This window comes from Limanda limanda, chromosome 8 (genome assembly GCF_963576545.1).
Source record: "Limanda limanda chromosome 8, fLimLim1.1, whole genome shotgun sequence".
Taxonomy (NCBI): domain Eukaryota; kingdom Metazoa; phylum Chordata; class Actinopteri; order Pleuronectiformes; family Pleuronectidae; genus Limanda; species Limanda limanda.
The window spans coordinates 26,521,575-26,547,299 of NC_083643.1; the positions used below are offsets into that span (position 1 = coordinate 26,521,575).

General features: G+C 41.6%; 2 protein-coding genes across 2 annotated transcripts in view; both read left to right on the plus strand.

Moving 5' to 3' along the window:
- Positions 1–6,206, plus strand: part of asz1 (ankyrin repeat, SAM and basic leucine zipper domain containing 1) — a 30,354-nt gene extending 24,148 nt beyond the window's left edge. The window contains exons 11-13 of the mRNA XM_061077288.1: positions 483–588; positions 929–1,042; positions 6,066–6,206. Coding sequence (XP_060933271.1) covers positions 483–588; positions 929–1,042; positions 6,066–6,206 — 361 coding nt within the window. The remainder of the gene's footprint in view (positions 1–482; positions 589–928; positions 1,043–6,065) is intronic.
- Positions 6,207–8,659: 2,453 nt separating this feature from the next.
- On the plus strand, positions 8,660–25,086 carry wnt2 (wingless-type MMTV integration site family member 2). Its single transcript, XM_061076518.1, has 5 exons — positions 8,660–8,742; positions 9,545–9,765; positions 15,205–15,482; positions 17,045–17,309; positions 24,881–25,086. Exons 1-5 carry the CDS (start codon positions 8,660–8,662, stop codon positions 25,084–25,086), a joined length of 1,053 nt encoding a protein of 350 aa, XP_060932501.1.
- The last annotated feature ends 639 nt before the right edge of the window (positions 25,087–25,725 follow it).

The window sequence follows — 25,725 nt, forward strand, 5'->3', positions numbered from 1 at the left end:
GGTTTGGTGAGGTGGTCTCCAGGAGAATTCATGTACAATGTTAACGCAAAGTTTGGTTCAAGCCATCAATCTGTCTGCCCTGTCATTGCTGGCCATCTTCAGCTGGCCTCGCCTTGTGTTTTTGATGTGGGCATATCCTTTTTAACATGGTAAACCTCCTGACCTCGTTCTTTAAGTGTCTACAGTGTGTTTTGGAGACTGGGTTTTGCATTTGAAGTTGTAATCACAATTTGAAAATTATTAACTGAAGTAATAACTAGTTTAATTTTAAAATAATGCCACACTGATGATAATAACCCTTTTTGTCACTCTAGTGTTTATTATTATGATCAACTGATCAAATGTTTATATACCTATATACTAGAATCTCACTCACTGCAGTGCATACTTCCGCCAAAACCAAGGGAAAATATATTTTTGGAGATATGAATCGTATATGCTATTCAAGTCTTTCTTCTCCATGACTTGTTTGTATTTTGCAGGAGTGAAGAGCTGCATACCTTCCTAATAAGTGTGCATCGTCAGTGCTGCTACCTTACAGAGACGATTCAGGACGTCATCAACCGCTTTCCTCGCCAAGCCTCTCAGGTACTCATCATCTGTGTTGATGCTCCTGTTTCAGGGACAGTCCAGTCATTTGTAGCCATTTTGGCAACAAAAGCAATTTGGTTCAGTTTATTTACAGGGGGCACTGCATTTATACTATACATGACTTCTGGAGAGCTTTTCGTCTAAATTAGACCAAATGAAATCACATGACAGATTTAAGGCTGGATAAAGTCCTTCGCCGGGATGAGGGTGCCTTCATGAGTGCATCTTCTGTCTGCTGATGTCTTTGTTGCTCTATTTGTTCCTCTGTCCATCTCATCTGAAATCGAGGGAGATTTGTAAGCTGGCACTTAGTCTCTGTTCTGTCTGGTCCATGTAGCTGGTTTTCGCCCTGGACTCAAAGAAGGAGGCTCAGTCCATGTGCAACCAGCTGGTGGTCCAGACTAAAGACCTGCAGAAGGAAGTCACCTGCCTTCATAGTCTGCTATGCCAGGTCAACACACACACACACACACACACACACACACACACACACACAAAGTCGTATCTCCATGACATCAGATGACATTCACATTACATTGATTTCCTGGAGACTCACTCTCACATTACCCATAGTTAGCACTTGCCTAACGGAAAACTAACCTTAACCTAACCTGAACCTAAACCTAGTATAATTGTGATTATGTAGAGTTGCTGTTTGTCCCCACAAGGAAGACAAGACCCCATAGTCTGACTGTGTAAACAGATTTAGGTCCCTACTACACAATATCCGACACATGCACGCATGTTCTTGGATTCTTACTCATAGTATCTCATTATCCATTTTTTATTCACCAAAATGATGGAAATCACAAAGCATTAATTATGTGTAATAGAGGCTCACTGCACAATATTAAATAATTTTCCAATCTTTGCAGCGATCGATTCGATTTAACAGCAGGTTTTTACACACACAATACTATAGTCTTAACTGCAGACTTCTTAGACTGAGAGAAATGTATTTTTGGCCGAACATTAATCTTTGAGTTGTGACAAACGATAAGACACTGTTGCTGATAGGCTGATGTGTGATAGGCTGATATAAGTTGTTACTATTTTTCCTGCTGATGATGATATTGTTCAGGCTTGAACACATTCATACTTCATACATCAATTTACATTCCTGCCTAACACTGTTGACTGTTACGCTGAGAGCTTCGCTCTTACTGCCGAGGACTAAAAGCAACATGACCAGAACATAGTGTGTATGTTCGATGTTGTTGTATATGATTTCTGACAAGCTCCAACAGGTATGTGTGGGGGTGCTGACATGTGTGCACCTGACTCTGTCTGTGTGTGCACGTCCAATGAGCCTATGTGTGTGTTTGCATTTGTATTCCAAGAGGAGAGAGTCATTCCTGACAGGGCAGAATCCTCACAGCCCATAAGTCAGCACCGCTGTGACATCGACCTGTCAGCACACAGACAATGAGGCGGAGGGATGAGGGGACTGATGGGAAGGCGAGGGTGGGTGCAGAGGGAAGCAAGCAGAAGACGTTGTTTTGCGGGGTGAGGGAGTTTAAGAGGGGAGAAAGGGTTGATGGGTAGAGGTGGGGGTATGAGGTGAGGAAAAGAGGTGGGTTAGTAGGAGATAGAGGTGCGTGCGTTTCGATAGCAGTGTTGAGGAGGTCCTTGGTTCTGTCGGACAGGAAACTGACGACCAATGGAGCCCATTTGGAGCCACTGGCTCCCAGCCCTGATAGAAGGGGCTCCTCACACAAACACACAAAATCTAACATTAGCTATGAAACTTGCACAATCACTGTATCTGCTGGATCTCTCACTACACAAACTGACACACACTTTTGTGGATTTTGGCACTGCTTTGAGAACAGAACCAGTTGATTCCTTTTTAATAACTTGGATAGAAAAAAAAATAACATCTAAACCCAGTTAAGTTTTGTGTGATTCCTCTTACAATGGTAGGAAAAGCGCACCAGTAAGTAAAGTCGCACTGTGAATGTAGACAGTTATTATCGTCTGACGAGAATGAGACTTTCACAGACATATTTTCTGTTTGTAGTCCACATTAGTCCAAATTATGTTTATTTATTTAATTGAAGTTCTATTTAATATACATTTTATATTTCAACATGTTTTCTTTTGATTTAATAGTTAATATATACATATCAGTTTATTCAGTTTTTATTTTACTCCCTCTTATTGGAGGGCTGAATCAATAGGCCTATAGGTCAGGCTCTAATTCTTACTTCTAGCAGCCTTTGTCCATAAATAACAGAAACTGCCACACCAACCAGCCTCCAGCTTTCAGTGGGTATACATTCCTCATTCTTACAATGGGGATGAATGTTCTAGACTTGAAAGTGTTTTGCTTTTTTAAGCAAACGTGCTGATATTTTCTACAGTGTCTTCATAAGGTATTCAAAGCCCTTCACTATTTACAGAATTTAATTTCGATTTAATCTTAAATGGATAAAGTTGCAAATTAATAAAAGATCAACAAATTAAATCTCATATCAATTACAAAAGTATCCAAACCCAGTAAATGGTTGTCAGATGCAATGTCTTAGTGGTTTCTGATGTGTCAGCACACGTCTGTGTATATAAGTTCCCACGATTCACAATACCATATGTACCAAGACTAGGACATGAAGTCAAGGTAACTCTGTTAGACCTCTGATAAAACTTTCCGGAAAGTTGCAGATCAGCAGAAGAGTATAAAACTATCTCTGAATCTTTTACTGTTATCAGAGGCACGGTGGCATAATTTCGGCAATGTCTGTATATTGTGCCAGCTGTGTGCATGCATGAAACAAAGTGAAGAGCTATACTCCACAGGGTACCAGTTATTTTCAGTAACAGTAGGTGCTGTCACAGTATAGAGGTAAGAGTCACTGAACCAGATAAATATGTATTATAAAAGTAATGAAACTTATGGTCTACATCCTGGAATGTGACTATAAAAACTTTCCAATTGGCAGTTAGTTGAGTTGAGTTGAGTTCAGAAGTTTATTATCCCAGGTGGGAAAATTGGCTCACTGTCAGATGCACAATGTAAATCAATACAGTGCAGAATAAAAAAAAATATGTACATGAATACAAAACAAACACTTTAATTCCCCAATGCATGATTCTATATTAAAACCCCCGATCAGGGACAAATAGACCACAGAGCCAAGTTCCCCCCAAACACCCGATAATGCTGGTTTTTCATTCATGTCATTGGCTTTAAAATGTGTCTTCCAATGCTGGGGCCTGAGATGCAGTAACAGCTTACTTGGTTGTTTAGCTCTTTAAATCATGGTGGGATATTCCTGTCTGTTGTAATTTCATTGATCCAAAACAGAGCCTAGGATGGGAATGTGTTTTTAATGCACCTTGTAAAGTAATTATTGTGCCAAAGCTATTCATAAGACATAATCTATTGACAACCATATTAACTATAAACCGCATATATAGATGTTGTGGTTATTTATTGGTTTAGCAGACTTTAAATGTTGCTGCTAGTCCTAAATTTGTTTTGTGAGAAAAGGTCCTTGTGTCAGAATTAGGGATGCACCGATCCGATATTTGTATCGGTATCGGTACCGATATTGAAGAAATTTCTAGATCGGGTATCGGTGACAATGGGCCGATCCATATCGGCTGATCTATTCTGTGTAATTCTATGCTGTGCGCTGTGAGTGACGTCATACGCAAGCAACACGCCGTGCGGAGCCGACAGTGCCCGGCGCCTCTCCCCCGGTTCCCGGTGCGAGCCGAGCCGCCTCCACCGGGGCCGCGGTGCTCCCCGGAGCCGGGCTGCCGGCTGCTGGTGCTGCTGCCCCGGTACCGGGACCCGGAGCGGGACCCGGAGCGGGACCCGGAACTTTGCCCACTCCGCACGCCGCCGCCGCTAGCTTCCCCCGGGCGTCTGTGAACCCCGGTCCGGCTCCCGGTCCGGGTCCTTTCCGGGTCCCGCTCCCGGTCCCGCTCCGGGTCCCGCTCCCGGTCCGGCTCCCGCTCCCGGTCCCGCTCCCGGTCCCTCCGCCGGCCCGGTGCCGGACGGGTCTCCTGCCCTGCTCAGTTTGAACGGAACCGGCGGAGCTGCAATGGTGGTGAACTCGCCCGCGGGTGACTTAGAACTGGTGCGGACCAGGGGAATCCGACTGTTTAATTAGTATCGGTATCGGATCGGTATCGGCCGATACTAAACCTCAGATATCGGTATCGGAGGTGAAAAAAGCGGATCGGTGCATCCCTAGTCAGAATCCACATACTCTTCATTCACTAATCCCATTCAGCAAGTCACTGTATCGTGGTGTGTCTGATGTTTCACCCTTCTTAAAGGTTAGACTCTGTGGACTGTTTGTGGCATCTTGAAAAAACAATCACATGACATTGCTCTCTGTAAAAGTGTATTTTTTTGATAAACCAGAAGATACAAAAAATACAATTGTCATAAGTAATAATTAAAGTTAATACAAACTTTTTGCAATAAATTAATTCTGATTTTATATATAAATATGTATATATATATATACATATATGATATGTATTTTATATTTGTTGGAGAGAAGACATAAAAGGTCAAATGCATTGTCCCCAGTGTGATTCAGGGGCAATTTCACTCAGCACCCAAACCACTAGGTCAGCGATTACATTGCGGTACGCTGCTCAAAAAAATGAGCTACCATACTGGTAACATAACAGCTTGGCTTCTGGTCCGTGATAATGGCGGCCAGACTCATGGGTATTGTACTAGTTTGACCTGTCCATCATACCAAATGAAAAAAAATAAGAACAATTTAAAACTAAGCGTAATATAACCCCTCAAGGATTTGTGACATGAAAGTATTGTTTTTAACAATGAGGATAATGAATGAAAAACCTTTCTGGAAGCAGCGTCCACTCACTTTTAAACCATGTCGAGTCTATATCAAAGTTGAATTTAAGTCCTGTCGGAACAATCTCTTAAACATCGTCCTCATTGGTGATGTCATTATTCAGGAAGTTGGTACGAATCTGGGTCCACTGCCAAAGCTCATGAGCCACATTTGCCGTGAGAGCTTGAACTATTTGTATCTCCCAACCCACATGACAGGAATTCAGCATCACACTCTGAGTTGAGAAATCAGGAAGAGCATTATTCGTCTGTGACTTGACCAAGAACCGACTCTCTGTATGGAGAGGTTTGGCACAGGAACTTTTGGTGACTAAGGTTAGCGAGTCATGCAGTGTTGGTAGGCTGCGACCAGACATGCCCTCACCATTCAAAATGAGCTGGTCTCTGTTGGATTTCCCACCCGACAGTAACTGAGCTCATATTTCCCATACAGTCAAGCTTTAATTGGCCTGAAGCTGTCTGATCAGTAAAGTGTCATAATCCAGACGGGACTGGATTAAAATGACCTGTAACCCTGCTGCTTCCTGCATGAGGTCACTTTGCCCTGACCACAGGGGTTGGTGTGTGTAAGGTCCATTCATCCGTGTTTGTGTGTTTCTCACGTGATTCTTTCTTTGACCTCTTCCCTCAGATGAACGAAGCCGGAGATTGCTGTCAGCTTCCTCAACCTGGTTCCCACGGCAACTGGAAGATGCGGTACCTCTCCAGAGTTACCCTGAGCACACTTGGAGCCACCTTCCTCCTGTTCCTCTGCAAAGCTGCACGTGGATAGGTTTACCTTTAGATGTGCAGGAATGTTCATCATTTTGTGTTTGGTTCATGTGGTTTAATTGTCTTATTATAATTGTTAAAGAGTTATGTTTTAGGACAGTGTTTGACAGGACGGCTCATTTTTACTTTTGCTGCAGTTTCCCGTTTTGCAGTTTGTCACTGAGTAAATGTCTTAATTATTTTTAGATTATTTTGTATTTTAAGCATTTAATTGGAAATTAAAGTTTCTTTTGAGGAGCATTTTCTGGTATGGTCTATTTTATTCTCGGTTTCTGTGAATGAATTCCTCTTGCAAGTTCTAATTTTAGTCTAGATAATGAAGTGTTCTTTTTTTTTTTTTCCCTAATAATTATCAGGCCTTGAGTTTATATGAATATTTTATAAGATATGCTTTAAGTAAGTTGAGAAACTTGATAGGAAACCCGAAATTCTGGTTCTCTCCAAAGATTAAAAAAAATATATAAAAACGATCAACAGCAAAAGCCAACTAACATGTTGTTTTCCATTTTATTATTTATACAAACTTATTTATTTTTTGTCATTTTCTAGGAAGCAATGTGCTGGAAGAATCTTCACATTGAGATTCAACAATAATTACATTTCAGTTAAGGTGTTTACTGTAGTTTGTAGAGCGATGAATTGTGTTGGGCTTTTCACTATTGAATTGCTTTAGAGCACAAATAGTTTAACGATAAAGTCTGATATTGTTGCTTAAATCCACAGTTTCCTGTAGGGCCGGGAAAATAAAAAAAATCTATAATTATAACAACATATCTTCAATAACAAAATAACAAAAGTTCAGATTCATCAACCTTCACTACAAAAAGTAATAATGTGACATTCATTGTCCAGCCCGAGTTGCATTCTTAGAAGTTCCTGATGACTTATAAATGAAAACTCTTGTGACCTTGTTAAAGTTTGGTAATACCAAGCTCTTGATTGGGATTTAAAGCTCTGTTGTTAAAGTGACTTTGGCTCAGAAGAATTACTTTACTTCAAACTTAATTTTTGATGTTTCACAGACTGAATTCCAGGTAAATTGAAGTCTCTACCTCAAGGCTCAGACCTGACCGCTGATGTTAGGAAGGCTTACGTTCTCTCCATAAAGCACACGGTGGAATACAGTGAGCGATCCTAATGCGATTTCTGTAAGCAGTGAACAAATTACTCCAATTAAACTGGATTCATATCACAGACTTATCACAACCACCGCTGCAGTGAAAACAAAGTCGTGTTCAATGGGCCGAGGAGAGCTGAGGGCGCTCTAAATCTCCTTGTTGTTTTATCCTTTTCTTCCACGGGGATCATGGGAAAAAATCCAATTTGCCCATTAATCTCATCTGGTCAGGGTCTCCGGACCTCCAGATCCACCCGGGCCAGATCAAAGATGGAGGAAACACTGTGTGACAGTGGTACAGATTTCTAGGGGAGACTTCAAAAAGACTTCAATAGATAATCCAATTGAAATGGACACATCACCTTTAGGTGCCGCTTTGGGAATATCTGGGCCTAATTTTTCTCTTCCCCCCTTTTTTTTTTTTTTAAACCATCATTCCTGAGTTATTAGTTAGACTGAGTGATGGTTTGTATAAGGCTGTAAAATAACAATGCGTCATCCTCTGGGGATCGGAAATATTTGGCATCTGTGTGTTGTATGGGTATGGCAACATACTCACCTCTGAGTTAAGTTTTTCAAAGACCTTAATGAATGGAAAAGTTACAGAATATATAAAAATGAAAGGAATATACCCCTTGAAGACTGTCATGTGAGTGGATAGTTGGATCCATCTTAAATCAATAAAATACAGACTTCTGCGTTCTGCAACCACATAACTCCATAAAGTTTTAGTCGGCACAAAATGTACCTTTCCTAACCAACTCCTCTGCTCCATTTTGGTTCCCTGCATTTAAATCGAAGCGGGTTCTCTCTCTCTGGCGATCCCCATTGGCTGAGGCTGCGGGACTGAATCCTCCCACGGCCGGTTCCGTGCCTGAACGCCCGCTGCAGTGTGGGTGAGGAGCCCCATCATGAGTCTGGACCGGAGCTGCGGAGCTGCGGAGCTCTGGACGCGGGCCAAAGCCTGTCTGGTGTCAAACCAGCCTGAACAGATACTCTCAGACATCTCATTTCTTCACCTCATTCCTGAGACGGGACTCTGCCCACCCCTTGTGTAAAGCAATTTAAACCTGATAGGACATCATCTGCCTATCTCCACTCAGGATCTCTGCCGGACTATTACACAGTCGCTCCTCACTTTCCGCGCTCAGACGCGCGTTTCCACCGTGGCATGGCTTTTACGCGCAGACCTCCGTCCACCAGTGTGATGTCTTCTTAATCCAAGCTTGTTTATTTTTGTAGATTGAGCAAGTTGTGACTTCTCAAATGTTTCTTATTTTTCTTTCATCCGTGGAAATGCTCCGTCCAGATCCATAAAGGACCAACGACTGGTTAATATGAACTTGTTGCCAAGTGGAATATGTTTTTATCTATCTGTGGCAATCTGCTGGCTGACGGCCGAGGTCGATGCGTCCTGGTGGTAAGAAGCTCACTGCGTTTTATTTCAATCTCTATTTAAATGCAATAGTTTACTGAAGCTCTCCTAGTGACACGTTTTACGTGCCGCACAAAAAGCGCTCCAGTGCGTGCACGTTGTAATTGATCTGTCGGCAGAAATATTTAAATGGGATTTATGTTAAATAATTTTGAGTAATTGATTATCATGCTCTGTTTAATTTTTTTTTTTTTTTTAAGTTGTATTAAAATAAAAACAGTTCCATAACGGTAATGAGATTTTCTGTGACTAATCCACCTCCACAGCTTTCAGCTTGAACACCTGGACAGAAACATTTTCAGTAGAATTACATTTCTCTGTATTTGCTGCCTTTAACCCCCTGAGGCTTTAATGAATGTTTACACCAGAGCTGTTTACGAAACCCAAAGCTGGCACTGGCTGTGACACTGAGATGCTGTTTGAACAGATCCTTTCTCCACTGGTCTTTAATCGTTTATAAAATCCCTGCAGCTTGCAAGTGTTCTCTTTCAAACCAGTCTCTCATGTTCTGCAGGGACCTGGGAGTGTGGAGGTTTCAACACCTTTCTCAACAAAACATATTTCTGCCCTAGCCTCTTGCTTCATTTGATCCTATTTTTGTGTTTGTAGAATTTCACTGTTTACCTTAAAGTTATTTGCACACTGTTCCATAGAATAATTATGATAGTAAAGTGATCAAATCATGTATCAGTCCATCCCTCTGCCTGTACTGGCAAATGAACATTGACATATTTTGCAGACAGCTTTCTAAAGTGGTTCCTCTCCTTCTGTCTGCTCCGCTCTGCAGGTACATGGGCACCCTGGGCTCCCAGGTCATGTGTGACAACATCCCTGGCCTGGTGAACAAGCAGCGCCAGCTGTGCCGCCAACACCCCAGAGTGATGCAGGTCATCGGGGCTGGGATGAAGGACTGGATCTCCGAGTGCCAGCATCAGTTCCGCAGCCACCGCTGGAACTGCAACACCACGGCGAGGGATCACAACCTGTTCGGACGCCTGCTGCTGCGCAGTGAGTCCCCCACTCACTGGAAAGTTCAATTCTGGACTAGTGGAGATGTTAAGATGATGGTGCTGTCTGTCATCTAGGTGATGTGAGATCAAACTGCATTTATCTGCAGTCTAGAAGCATCCTACTTGAAGAAGTCAGCGAGTGTCTCTCAGCTCCTGCTACTCTGTAGTTGACCTGTGATCCCTCTGAAGGACAGACACAGTTTTACAGGTTAGAGGAGTGAGGAATTCATTCAGTGCTAATTTTACTTATCATTCAGTCAGTTACCTGGACCCATTAGATCATGTCCATCTTAAACCCCTGTTCCCTCTTTCTCTGTAGACAAACGTTGTATGGTCGATTTGTCTTTTTGTTGAGCTCTCATGGTTCACAGTTGTCATCTCTAAACGAATAAGAAGTCACATTTGATCAAATCTGAACCTTTATTTAAAAACTCTCCTTTCTCCTTGTGGGACAACACTTATTATTTGCCTGTGTCCTGAACGTAACTTTCTATCATGTGATTTTTGGAAACTTCAGTAAACGTCATCAGGATATCAGTGACCAGGTAATGCTGTGATAATTATAGCTGCATTGTGTTGGTCCATGTTTCAGCCCTGCAGTGCTGTAAGTGATATCAGATGCAGAAAGTGTGTGTACAAAGCATCTTATTCATGACACAATGACTTCAGGGGCCGTCAGGTGACTTAAACGCAGCACGGCTGAGGGGAGAAAGTTACTGACTAGATTGCCTGCTACTGTATCTGCTGGCTCGTGTTTCCAGGTCATTGTGTGCTGCTGGCACCTTCTGGAAATGAACGCCTGCGTGAACCCGTGTGTAACGGCACACCGATCTCTCTGCATTGACAAACATGTTGGACCACATGCCTGAAGTTAAAGCTGATAAAACCAAACAATTAAGTGTTATATTTACTACAACACAGATGCTTCCTGGGGGAAAAGATGGTTCCTTCTCAGATACTATACATGTTTTTATTTCTCTGTCTCAGGTTGGATCACATTCCACACCTTGTCTCACTTTACAATTGTACATTTATCAAGTCCACTGGTTTCACTGTCAGTCTGTGCGCGTGTTGGGGGCCAATATGTTCCTCTGTGTTTACTACAGTCTAGCACAGGGAACAGATAAAATGCCAATGGAGGAAACAGGTCTGATAATTGCTCATCATTTAAAGTTATTTATCAAGCAAAATGCAGTATAAATATAACATTTACCAATTTAGCTTCTCAAATATAAGTATATATATATGCATTTATATATATGCTTTTTTTACACCATTTAAATTGAGTTTCTATTGCTTTTGACAAAATAAGAAATCTGAAGACATCGCCCTCATAATGTGTTTTTTTTTCTTATTATTTTCTGACATTTTATCGAAAAAAGAATCCATAGATTGTTTGACAATTAAAATAATTATGTCCCAGTTTGTTCGAGTTAATATTTAAGCATCTGTACTGTCAAAAACTGTATTTTTATCAGTTGGATTCAGTTTTATCATAGTGATGTTTATACTTGATGTTTATACTGTCTCAGTTGCTCTACTAATTACTCTAAACTCAGCTTATTCAAAAGAGAAATGGCAGAAATGTTGACTTTTTCTAAGTGAGCTAATCCCTCCACTTTGAAGCTCCACGTCGGCTTGTTCACTCTTTTTCTGCTCTCTGGTTCTCTCTCTTTTTTGAAGACGAGAGAAGTCACAGATAGGGGGGTGGGGGGGGGTGTACTTAAATATAAATGTTCTGTAGAGTGTGACAAATGACTCCTCCTGAGGAGTGAAGTGCGATTAGCAGCATCAGGGATTGCAATGATTTAAGCAGAATTGAGCAGTGATAAGCAGCCTGTCACTACCTGTGACAGATGAGAAGTCTGGACAGAAGCACTCTGTCAAACCAGATGTGTCACTGTGCGTCTCCGGAGCTCGAGACGGTGCGTATCCCCTGCGAGGACTTGTTATAACAAGTCATAATCTTTTTTTATTGGACCTGGCGGCCTGATGTTCCTCTCCCATGCCCTGAGATTTAACCTGCGAGGCGGATCCTTTGACTTAGTCTGTTTCATGTTGGGGCCTCTAATCAGCCGTGTGGTATTCGGACCTCCCAGCCGGGCCCGGCCGTGTCACACAACATTATCACGGCACGTCAAGGCACCCTCAGAAGCTCCTTATTGTCAATGTCAGGAGGCTAATTTCAAACAATTACACAGGAGTTTTTCTCTCAGCATTCCCCTCATTAACCTCGTTAGGCACGCTCAACTTAGCTGCTGGTCTGACACACACAGACACACACACACACACACACACACACACACACACACACACACACACACACACACACACACACACACACACACACACACACACACACACACACACACACACACACACTCACAGCCACACATTCACGCACAACACACACACACACACACACACACACACACACACACACACACACACACACACACACACACACACACACACACACACACATACACGATGTTGGCCAGGACTGGAAGTCATTTATGTTTTTTTCTTCTAAAACTGGTGCTAATACCAGGTATTTAAATACAGTGATCAAAAGGTTTAGATTTTTTTCTTTTTAGAAGGAGATTTTGCTACAAAACCTTTTTATCTTCAATTTAGAAAAATATAAAACCAAGTTCTCAAATGTTTGAACTTGCCATCGGAAAAAATACTGCATAATAACCAAATTAAAATTGGAAAGTTTTTAAAATATAAGAATAAATAATTGGTAAGCACCAAAAAAGGTACTCTTGTGTGTAACCCAACCTTAGTGTTTATGTAAATAATAAATAGATATTTTCTTTTAAAATGTAGATCAACTGATAATGATTAAAATAATCTGTTAATCCTTCAGAGTTACTCATCAAAGCAACACACTGAGGACTTGGTCATTATGCGCTTGTAGAATGGAATTCAGGTTAGAATAGCAAGTTAATTCTTCTTCAATAGAAATCAACTAAGAAATGAAGGTGAAATTAATTTCCTCCATTTATTTACGTTTATATTGATCCTGAAGACAAACATTGTGACATTATAAGGCTTCCCATAATACTCGTTATCTCATGAAAGGAGTACTATAGTTCTTAAATTATGAATTTTATTGTTAACCCTTAAAATCACATTTATTGTAAATGAAAGAAACATAATGAGAGATCTTATAGTTTTGGGATCTTTACCTATTATACTATCGTTAACCTTGTGTTTGGCTGAATTTCAATTATAGAGTCTTGATTAGAATCAGAAATACTGGATAGAAGATATTTTAAATGCACATTATCAAATGTAAATTAAAATACTTTTTTTCTCCCTCATATAAACATAAACACACTTGCAGTTGCTTTTCTGGTCCTGAATAGTGTCTGCAGAATTTCCTCTCAGGTCACTGTGAATTCCTGCTGAGCTCCAGAAACTGGAAGTAGAGTCTGTACGTAATCTCACACAAGACTAACAGTTAGACAAAAAAACTGAAAAAGAAATGTAATTTGTTCAGAGAGACTTGTTGATTTAAATTCAGATTACACTTTTTGCAACTTATATTTGACATTTAAAAAAAAAAGATGTATTCAAATAAATATAAAGCAGCTCTAAACATGTCAATAATTCACTTTCACTGCTGTCACTGTGAGAACTTTCAGATGTGACACAGACACAGCCTTTGATCTCTCATCAGTTACATGAAGAGGCAGATAAGGGCAGATATCAGGGCCTTGCTGGTAAACGTTAGATGCTTATCCACCTTGGAGGTAGATGAAGCGCTTTAATGCCAGGCCTTGCATGAAATAAAAGCCTGGAGCAGACAACAACAAACATGGGTCATACAGGTAGCAGCAGCGGGGGCCAAACATCTGAAAGATCAGTCTGTGTTTCATGGTGTGATTGTGCCGTCAGCCAGCCAGATCAATGAGAGAAGATAAAATGTGGTGGTTTGTTCTCCCATTTCAGATCAATACAGATTATTGCTGTAAAGGAGTGAAGAAGTTACTGTGTTGATTTATTTTATTTTATCCTAATCTCTGGATCACACTGAACAAAATGATTTCAGAAGGAATTTACAAAAAAGTGGCAGACTTTCATGAGGTTGACGTGTTAACAGACTCTGTGACCTTTCATCTCACATTTTCAATTTATGCTTGACTTTAGTGGCATGCAAACTAATGCGATTCCCATCAAGCTCAGTTGTGGTAAAAATGGAAATTCACTCATTATCTACTCAGCACTGTGCTCATGGAGGAGTGGGTCCACAAAACACTTCTGGAGCTTCAGGGGTAAACAGTGTTCAGGCGAATCCAAAACAATTGAAGTAGATGTGGACCGATTTTTCAAATGTCAAAAAAACGACAGAAAAAAACATAAAATTCCTCCATACTGCTCCTGTTGTGTCTCAAAGTGTCCAAGTGTCTCTCCATGATACCGTGTCGGCTGACATAAATGTAAAAAAAACATTGGCAATGATTCCTAAGACTTTTTAACATTTTAGAGTTTAACCATAAACCCTATAATAGATAACTATAAATAAGAAGAAAACGACTATATAGAAATTCAAATTTTCCTGTAAAATGTCAACACTAATTGACATGTCTTCATATTGGCAAACAAACAGCATTTCTGATATGTGTAAGAAGGGCTTCTATCTGACATCTGTTATCACCAGCTGAAAGTATACCTGCATCACAGCAGCACATCAGTATAGTCAGCGTGAGCATGTTAGCATGCTAACATTAGTATATGGCTCACAGAGCTGTTAGCATGGCTGCAGACTCTTATTCAGAGCTGTTCTCAGTGTTCAGTTCTCCGAATATCGTACAACACATCCATCCCTTTGTTCAGGTGACTTCTCTGAGACCCAGAAACCATCTACACACATGTGATGTTCACATTCTTTCTAGATTTGTCGTTTAACAAAGCCTCAAGCTTTTGACGTGAATCTTGTTCAATCAATGAAAAATTGAATCAATGGATATTTATACTCAGTTCCTGGTGTGAACAACAGAGTTACACACTTGAAACGTGGACTGGAGTCTGGTACAGAAGTAAAGACTCTTAATCTCAGCTGTAAATCTTCTGAAGCTTAAATCATCTAAATTACTTTTTACTTAATCCTGAGCAATCCTGAAATATCCTATCTTTTTGTCATTTTAATGGTCAGTATTGACCTTGACAGATCTGAAAGACTTCTAACCTTTGGTTGAAGACTGGCCCTGAGTTTGTTTCAAAAGGAATAACATCATATCCACTAGTTAAAGACTGTGTCGGCTACTGATTCTACCATTATTTTTATAAAGTCCTGAGTAATACAATGAAAAACATCACCAAGATATTTTCCAGTGGTAAATAGTTTCAATCAGATTCTTCTCTGCATTACCCTCTGTTTTCCGGATGCAGGTTTCCCTGTTTACAGCCTCTCCCCCTCTCCCTACAGGCAGCCGCGAGGTGGCCTTCATGTACGCCATCTCCTCGGCTGGTGTGGTTTACACGTTGGCGCGGGCCTGCAGCCAGGGTGAGCTGGACTCCTGCTCCTGCGATCCCACTAAGAAGGGCTCCTCGCGGGATGCCAAGGGCTCCTTCGACTGGGGCGGCTGCAGTGACCACGTGGAGCACGCCATGCGCTTCAGCCAGGCCTTCGTGGACGCCAAGGAGAGGAAGGAGAGGGACGCCCGGGCCCTCATGAACCTGCACAACAACCGAGCCGGCAGGAAGGTGAGATCGCGCTGACCTTACAGCTGGAGATATTCCTTAAGGGAACCAAGTGATGAAATCATTGAAATGCTATTTCTTCTGAAAAAACTGCTTTAAGTTAGTTTAAAGATGTCGAGTTGCAGTCAGTCAGCTGTGGTGAAGAACATCAAGAGTTAAGTTCTTTGAGTTATAAAGGAAGTACAACATCTGTGGATGCTCACAAAGAGCTTTTTAATCTGAATCTGCTGGGCCAGACCAGACAACACTTCTGAAACATCCACCTGTTATTCTGCTTTTACCTGCATCTGAGCTTCACATGTAGTCGTCACGTGTTGATGGACGTTTTAAAATGTGTGGGTGTTTTTTATCTCCCCAAGCAAATAATACAGGGGAAATAGTGATTGATATGTCGGTCAGTTCACACATCTGTCTGCCCATCTGTAATCATTTGGTGTCTGGAGCAGCAAACTGTTTGGAATTTTTCATGAAACCTAAATCCAAAGAAGAGGAGCCTTTTGATATTTTCTTCAAATCTTCAGGACTCGACAATATTCAAAGCCATGCTTCCTGATTTGTGTGTATTGTGTGAAATGAAAAATAGATACTGATGTGCCATTACAATTGACTCTACAAGTCAGATATATGTTGTGACTTGAAAAACAATAAAAATTTGGAAATCTTATATAAATTTAAAGACAGATTGAGTTGTAACTGCTGTTCAGCATTTCAAACATCTTCCTACTAATTCCACAAACGTCTGTCTCTCTGCCTGTGGAACGTTTAACTCGTGAACAATTCATCGTATCTGATTCACACTTACGGACCCGGGGAAGTGCAGTGTCAAATTACATGATACCTTTAATATTGATAAAGATTGACTAAACAGACAACCAGTAGCAGACAGTGGGGGTGGGGCAGTGTGCCTTCAGTCTGTGGACTGAGTTGAGCATATTTCTTGTTCTTTGTCATGTAGTAAAAGACAGCAACTGACAGCCTGCGGCCAACAACATCTGTCCCCTCAGATCGTTTTTATGATCTGATCATTTGTATTTCACACAATCAGACTGACAACATTCACAGTATCACTTCCTCTTTAGCAATTTGTCTTCCAAGTAAAAGTACAACTTTTGTTTTAAAGAACTTTTAATTTGAAAAGTTGTGAACTTGAAGGTTGCTTGATTCTTTAACAGACCTTTGAAATAGCTGATGTGCAATGAGCAAAAAAATGACACCAGTTCAGTAAATCATTCAAACTTACTCAGATATAACAGTAATTGCAATAAAGCAAATTCAGTTTCATTTCATGAAAAACATTCTTCACAATCTTCACTGCAGATAAACCAGGTAGGATGAACACACAGTTCTCTAACTTTAAAAGGTTCTGGACACAACATCCAGCACACAAACAACAAAAAGTGACTGGATATTTTAGAACTGTTAGAGGAGCACTCACTCACTAATGACAATTCTGAAGTAGCTCCTGATCATTAACACAAGAGAGCAGAACATTTGAAAGGTTAATAACATTGTACAATCCACACAGAGTTTTCTTTTCTAAACAGATTTCCTGTTGTCCTTTACAGGCAGTGAAGCGCTTCATGAATCTGGAGTGTAAGTGTCACGGCGTCAGTGGCTCGTGCAGCGTGCGGACCTGCTGGCTCGCCATGGCTGACTTCAGACGCACCGGCGACCACCTACGGAAGCGGTACAACGGCGCGGTGCAGGTCGCCGTCAACCAGTACGGCACCGGCTTCACCGCTGCACACACGCACTTCAAACGACCCAGCAAGAACGACCTGGTGTACTTCGAGGACTCACCAGACTACTGCATACGAGACCACGAGTCAGGTAAACAGACTTTCAACCTTTTTCTAACCACAGAAGACAAAAGTTCCAGAGATTCAAACCGCTCTTACCTGAAGACATTTCAAAACGACACTCAGCCCAGCATTTACCTACACATCTGCAAGGCTTTAGTTCTCTGTATCAAGGCCCGAGGCGTGAAACACCAGGCGTCTTGCTTTGGTTATTTGGTTCCACTGGAGTTGAAATGACACTGTTCTCACCTGGTCACATGAACCCAACCACAGAAACAAACGCTTCAGAGTCGAACTGAGCCACCTATGCATGAGAGGAGGGGTGTGAACAGATTTGTCAGGGACGTTTTCAAACACTTGATCAAAGATTAAATGTTCTTGGCATCTCAGACCTGGGCTCTGACAGAACTGCTTCCAATATGTTTTATCGTCTTCCAGTGTTTTTTCTTGTGCCACACAGGTTCAAAGGGAGGCAGTCAGAGTTAAATGAGCTGCCAACTGCAGGTGAAGCCAGTTAAAAGACAAACTCACAATTCTTCTCAATCAATCAATCACATTTTATTTGTATAGCCCATATTCACAAATCACAATTTCCCTCATAGGGCTTCAACAAGGTAAGATATCCTCCGTCCTTAACCCTCTACAAGAGGGAGGAAGACCCCAAAAAAAGATATGTCAAATGAACAGAAGTGCTCTAGATACTGTGTGTAACAGGGCACATCAACAAAATAACACTATTTATAACATTCATTAGATAAGACAGTGTAGAATGTAGAATGGATTGATGGAATTGTCTGACAGAGATGAATGGAGCAGTAATGACATTGTAATGATAGAGGTATTGTCAGTAATGGTTGTATGTGTGAGTAAGCATTTTGTATATTTAAGCAACCTTGTTGTAATCATAATCCAGGATCCACCGTGTGGCTGCATCCGCGTTCAAGGATCTGTTTTACAAGGGAATCAAAATGAGTGAGACTGGATGTCACACCTGTAAAAGGCTGTTTCTGTACGATTAAGCTTCTTCTCAAATTCCAAAAGTAAAGTCGTCGGGAGACGTTCGAGTCTTTGAGCAGTTTAAAATACATGTCTTCCTGCCACGTGTCCAGTGAGATGGACTTGATCTCAGCTGATTTCTCTGGACCTCTTAGTAACAGTGACGAGTTTTCACTGTGTCATTATAATGCAGTGGGTTTAACTTGTGTCTTTGAACTAGTCTGAAATTGTATCTTTAATTCTGACAACATAAGTGTTGTCACTAAACTGTTGTGTTTGTGTCGATCATAAATGGTTTTCTATATTGTTCTTTTTTTATTATCTTGAAGTGATTCTGCAGCTTCGGTATTTGTTTAGGAAAATTCTCCTGCTCAGAGCTTCACAGCTGCTTTTTATTTTGTAGTGCAAGTTTTTTCAAGGAGTCAAAACATACTTTTTAAACATCACTTTTACTGACTCAACAAAACACATCGAATAATTTGGATTCGGTTTGAAAAACTCATCCTGGGACGTCACACAGTTCTCATCAGACTGGTAGAATGACTAATCTAAAGCAGGCAGTGAGACCACGGTGTGACTTTACGTCCACTGGTGTCCAGACGCTGTCGTCAGGATGGAGAGGCAGCTATAAATATGTGTGTAAGTGTGTGAAATCTGTTTATGTGTGTGAATTCTGAAGCAGGACAGTGAGTGTGAGAAAGAAAATGTTTGTGTATGAAATCTGTGAGAGAGAAAGAAAAGATGAAGAGGTGTGTGTGAGTGTGTGTGTGTCGGAGGAGGAGGAGGTGGATGCCTGCCAGGCAGCAGATGATCCGTGGCGATCGGGTGTCGGCCAGTTTAAGAGCCATTACACACTTCTTTAGGCTGAAACCTTAGAGCACCACACATCACCATAAATCACCACTGTTAGAAACACACACACACGCCTGAGGGCACGGTCGGCCAGCAAAAGCAGCATTTACCGGGGGCAGGTTAGATCACACAACACACACATACACACACATACACAGACACACACACAGACACACACACACAATGAGTGAGTTTACAGTGTGTCACAGTGAGAAGCCTCTCTGAAGTCTTCTCCTTCCTTCACACAGGCCACAGACCGTCTGGACCTGCAGCTGTGCAGCTTTAATGAGAAACTCTGCATTTATGTGTAAACTTTGTCCTATTTTAAATATCTCGGTCCCATTTCATTAGCATAGCTAATCAGCCACAGCTCTCCCTGTGGTTTATAAACACGTTTAGGCCTTTATAGTCTATAAATTCTATACTAATATTAATAAATGGTTCTTTTAGATATGTCCTCAATGCAGATCACTAATCTACATTATTTCTTCTATCAATAGATTGTCTATTCAGCCTCGATGTGACATTGTGTCTGTTGACTACACTTTAACTTTAAAGACATATTATATTTATCTATTTCAATATTTATTTCACCAGTGCTTTACTTAGTTATCATCTATTATCTTGCAGCCTCCACTGTCCACAGGAAGTGTGAACAATGCTCTTCCCATTAAAGTCCAATTTAGTGACTGTTGAATACTTTGATCTGAACCTTGGTGTGTTTCCATCACAACTGTTTTCACGTAGTTTAACTGTCTTACTTCATGACTCCTGGATGTTATAGCGAGCCGGGGAACTGTCCATCAGTGTGTCATGTCTTCTGTGCCGCGATGCACATCCTCGGGCACCGTCACAGCCGTTTACGGTGCTCAGAACTCTTCATGACCCCAAGAAGTCTGTCAAACCTGCTCCGACATTTTCAGGGATGCAGAGTTTTAATTTAGAGGCTCAGACTGTCTCATGGGAGATTTAAAAAATATAAATTACAGGAGTGAATTTGTAGTGATTCTTGATCTCTGTGAGCAGTGTGACAGAATATCTGTGGCTCAACTAACTGCTTTTTGAAGCTTTCAAAACTGTTCTTGTTTTGGGTATTTGGTTTTGGATAGTGTTAGATAGACAGGAAACGCTAGGAGAGGAGTTAAAGTTTACAGGTTACAATGAACGCACCATCTACCACTAGACTACTGGACTACCTCTCACAAGACCACAAGGACACATCATAATCTAAAGCTAAGCTAAGATGTACCTTTATTTTATCATCGTCTTTGGAGGAAATTCAAATTTGACATGGCAGCCTAAGGTAATTTCAGCGCAAGGGTTCAGCAGTAAGATATAAATATACCCATAAAACCAGAATGTAGAAGTAATAAGATAAATGTAAATACTGGAGGCTGTTGTGTGATTGTGCAAGTTCCTCGCAATATGCAATATGTGCAGCAGTCTTTGTTGGATTTTGGGTTTTAATCTTGAGGAGACATGCAGGCAGATGACCGTGTTGAATTTTGATTTACAGTCAAGGTGAAGAAATAGTGGATAAATCATTAGTATGAACAGGAGAGGAACATTTGGGTGTCTTCAAAATAAAGATGGTTTTATTTTTTTTTAAATAGTCATCTATATTTATATTTATGATCTCTGGACTAAATGTCACCTTGGCTGTGAGTAACTGTAATGGGCATCTGTCTGTTGTTTTAATAGACCTGATAATAGAGAGAATGAATAGTTGACATTGTGAACTCACTGATCTGAGGTCTCTGAACCCTCCTGACATCCTCTCTCACCTCCTGCTGGACCTCTGCAGGTCTCAGGGCCTCCTTCAAAGACCAAGCGGAGGCTTCCCAGCAGACACCAGGGCTTTATGGGCTGTGTACATGTAAGCAGGATGAAGTAACACACAAACACACACAGACAGTGTGTTCGTCATGGGCCTCTCATGAGAACCTCACTTACTCCCTCTCTGAGGACTGGCTCCCCCGGGACACACACAGAGACAGGCATGTAAACTCGCCCTCAATCGTGACACATAAAGTACACTGAATCACTCTCTCTCTTTAACATGGGCACACACAAACACACACATACACACAGACATGAAGAGCAACCGTTGAAACACACACTTTGAGTTATTCACTCCTGTTCTTCCTCCCATCACACACACACTGAAAAAACCCTCTCAAAGACATGCAAACTTACCGTCAATCATTCTGAAACATGCAGACTGAATCCATTCTCTCTCTCACACACACACACACACACACACACACACACACACACATACACACACACACACTCTCTCTCTCTGTCTCTCTCTCTGGCACACACACACTTAAACCCAGGGCCCACAGAGATGTGAGACGGCTCCTCTGTGCCTCTTTTAAGTGTGAAATCAATTTCCCTCGGCCCCGGTGAGGCTCAGGTGCTAAACTCATCTCTCGGCGCCCCCTCATCTTAATTCAATAAGCAGACGTGGCGAGCGAGGCCTGTGAGGAAGCCTCTCTGGCCGTGATGTCACCCCTAGCAGCATACCGTGGCTGACGGGCGGGCACGCTGCCAGAGAGGGGCGGGCCTTCAGGTCGTGCCCAGACATATTACCTGGCGAGGGAACGGTGCAGAGACGGTGAACACACAGAGCGAAGCAGAATGTAAACACCAGCGAATTCCAGAACAATGTTCGAGATGGTACTTGAAGTCAGCGCATCATTTTTTCTAAACCTCTATTTATACAGGAGAAGTCAGCTGAACACACACACTCAACACACATGCTCTTCTTCAGCAACACTTAACACAGTCGGACAGTAACGTGTTCAGTCCTCCTCAGGATTAGCATCTGCACCACAGCAGCTCAGAGGGAAGAACCTGGATTCAGAATTAATATCAGTATTTTCATCAAGAATTTGATCTGTCACAAATCCTATCAGTCAATATTTCCCTGCGTCCAAGTGAAATTATCTGCTTGTATGTTTCGTTCACAACCAAAATATATAAATAAATATCAGACGCTGGAACTGGATATTGAGCAAGTTTTCGTCACTATCACAGAGCTTGTTCTCAACCTGCCTGTTTGGAAGGGTCTGTTCTCCTGGTCTGTGTTAATAATCTGGAGCTTCATTAGATTAAACACAATGGTTCAGAGTGAAGTTAGAATAGAATTTGCTCTATTTCTGTTCTCATGTATGGTTCATATATAAGTTTGAATATTAAATGCTGTTATTTTTTTCATACATTGCATGTCGGTATTTGTTAGAGGTCTGTGGAGCAATCAACATAATCTTCAGACCCAAGTTAACAACTTTTCAAAATAAAAGCTCTGTAATACAGCTCAATACAAACCATTGCAAAAATGTTATTTTGCTTTTCCTTTGAAGACATCTAAAGAGGAGGTTATTCTATGAACGTTGCTGCTATGACAGAGGGCAGCTTAAAAAAAGACGACTTTGCAAACTTAAAATGTAAAATAAAAAACTGTTATCTGAGACATTACAGTAAAATCAGTAGGCCCCAAAATGTCATTTAGAAAATCGCTATATGCTATAAAAAATGATATTTTATATATTGTGTCGCCTCAACTCAAAAAAAAGGTACTTGACCAAATGTTTGCTCAGCTTTAATTCTGTATGCATAATATATGGAAGAGTTCATAGACATAGATTATTTATACACTAAATTCAAAGCTTTATTGTCATATGGATGGAGAACAGAGACCAAAGTCCACTCATTATCTTTTTTTCCAGAGTTTAAAGCCAAAACTCACAACCTCCCTCAGGTGATGATTCTGTCTCATTTATCCGCTCTTGACCAGATTTAGATTTGAAAGAGTGTTGTTGGTTTGTCAGCTGGAAGTTTCCAGTGTCCTGTCAGGGCACTTACATCCGCTGACTCCCAATACATGTTCATGTAGAGTTTGAAATAACAGTTATTGTCATGATCTATAAGGTGTCAGATATCTTATAAAGCAGTGAAAAGGTGACGTCTTGTCTGAGCAGCAGTTTACAACCCAAAAAGATTCAGTGGATTGAAATCTAGCTCAGCTTGGTGGAGGTGTGTGCTGTACTGATTGATGCTCTATTCTGTTGTGACCTGATAAAACCCCAAAAACACCACAGCCGTGACCTCTGCAGACACGACACAGTGAGTTTATACAGTGTCAGCGATGCCAGTCGGTCTAGCATGAGGAGATAGTGGTGTGTGTGTGTGTGTGTGTGTGTGCGTGCGTTTGTGTGAGCGCGACGGTTGTCTCCTATAAAATGAACAGCTGATGAAGAGTGGGAGCGCAGGCTGACGGCTCCTATCATCAATCTCTCATCTCTCCATCGTCTTAACGCTCATCATCTTACCCAGCCTCCTCCTGACTCATCCTCACTGCGCTGCCAGTGTTCTGCTGCGCTCCCATTGGCTCCCGACAACCTATGAAACTACTCTGATTGGACAAACTGTGGCTCATATTCTCCCAAGACACATTCCTGATTCCACTTTGATGAAGCTTGTTAAAGGGTCACTTTTCGGTGAAGTATCTCTTCAGGACGCCTAAAATCCTGAGTAATTTCCCAGGATGCTTGTCACCTCTTTTTTTTAGTCAGTGTCAGACTGTTTCTCCACTGTACCACTTTGCCACTGTCCCACCAATCCAGTGTCATGTTGGAAGCAAACTACTGAGATGTGTTTTAATATATTATTGAAAACAACCCAAATTCAATCCATGGAGCTGGTAACTTTAAGAAGCAGAAGTTGTGACATCCTATGGATCAGACATTTTTCTTTCTTTTATTGAAAACCAAATCTGCAGAGCAGTTTAAGACATTGAAAAGGGTCAGGGTTATGGGTTAGGGGTCAGCAGGTCAATCCATCACCATGATCTGAGATCATTCAAAGACTTTGAAATTTCAGTTGCATCTCATATCAAAGCAGTTAGCAGTGGTTCAGTCAGCTCACATTTGAGATGCTTATCACAGCAGCAGAGCAGAGTCAGAGTTTAAAGTCCAGGCTCTGACTTCCTCACATCCACAGATTTAAGGGGACACCACCAAACTGTGAGGGTGTGTGTTGTAGAGGATTGTGGAGAGTGAGGCACGTCACATGATTAAAACAGCACAGCTGTAGTAGGCTGCCCCAACTAGTCGCAGGCTTCACACCATGTATGGCACTGGGAAAGAGGAAATCAGAATCTCCATGAAGCTTGTGGAAGCATGTAGTGCTCTAAAACCTCCAGATGGATGTTTTTGTGTTTGATTGAGTTTCTCTATAATATTGTAAAGTCTCAACTGAAGACTGGGATCGAATTGCCTTAGAGGACGTCCGCTCTGCCCTCTGAGCCACAACTGCCCCGAGTATTAGCTATGATTAACTGTAATCATTGAAAATAAAACAACAAAAAAGCCTTTATAAAATTTTACTTAGTTTCTAAAGAATTTCACTTTTTTAATTAAATTACAAAAATTCTAATATTTTCTGCAATATTGTAATATTAATAAATTAGTAACATTAATTTGTGGATGTATCGAGCTGCAGCTTCAGCAATGTATGTCTTTAGTCTGTCGAACATTTCAAACTACAGTATTTCACATATTCACTCCCATGCACCGAAACATTTCTTTCTAAAAAATGATGCAGTGATTCTCAGCACAGAATGTCCTGCAGTAGAAAGTCAAAGTCATAGTAAGCAAATAAATCCGTCTGAAATGTATAATGTTGGAATATTTTGAAAGAACATGCACGGTATCTCCCTGAACTCTCTCTCTCTCTCCCTCCCTGCAGGGTCGATGGGGACTGGGGGGCGGGTCTGCAACCGGACGTCCCGAGGAGTGGACGGCTGTGAGGTCATGTGCTGCGGCCGGGGCTACGACACGTCCCGGGTCAGCCAGACCACCAAGTGCGAGTGCAAGTTCCACTGGTGCTGTGCCGTGCACTGCCGGGACTGCCACCAGCAGGTGGACGTCCACACCTGCAAGGGCCAGACGTGACCTCGCCGCCGCCGCCGCCATCACTGAACACTACTGACCTGCTCACGTTACAGCAGCAGAGTAACACTGCGTCACGTGACAGCAAAGGACTCGCCCACTGATCAGTTGTCAATCAAACAGTAGGTAGTTAGATTCTCTGTAACGTGACGTTTATGCAAAACAACACGAGACACAAACACGTCCGTGTGTTTGACCACAAAGCTGCAAGACTCCAGATGATTAGAGCAACAGGATAAATCACTAAAATGAATGATCAGTGCATTTATTCAAAAAGAAACTATATCGATCAACACTAATTCACACTTTCTACAGTGAACTCTGGTTTTCACAGGTCGAAGGTCGGATAACTGACTCTCTCTCTCTCTCTCTCTTTCTCTCTCTCTCTTTCTCTCTCTCTCTCTCATGCACGTGCGCTGCCAATGCAACTGTTCTCAAAAAGTTAGAATTCGCCACCACAGACGTTATCTGTCGTCAGAATACATCGCTGTATTTACACAAACTACATGTTCAACAACCACAATCAGCCTCAACAGTGTGAAGCAGACAGTTGGATACTGGTGGGTCACTGGTGTTGATGACTGGCTCCAGAGGCCACTCCCAGTGGTCCCTCTGCCAGCTCACTGACCTTCACGAGGCTCT

Coding starts and splice junctions, on each gene's coding strand:
- wnt2 (XM_061076518.1), top strand. CDS start 8,660: ATGAACTTGTTGCCAAGTGGAATATGTTTTTATCTATCTGTGGCAATC. Junction 9,766..15,204: donor CGGACGCCTGCTGCTGCGCA/GTGAGTCCCCCA, acceptor CTCTCCCTACAG/GCAGCCGCGAGGTGGCCTTC. Junction 17,310..24,880: donor CATACGAGACCACGAGTCAG/GTAAACAGACTT, acceptor CCCTCCCTGCAG/GGTCGATGGGGACTGGGGGG.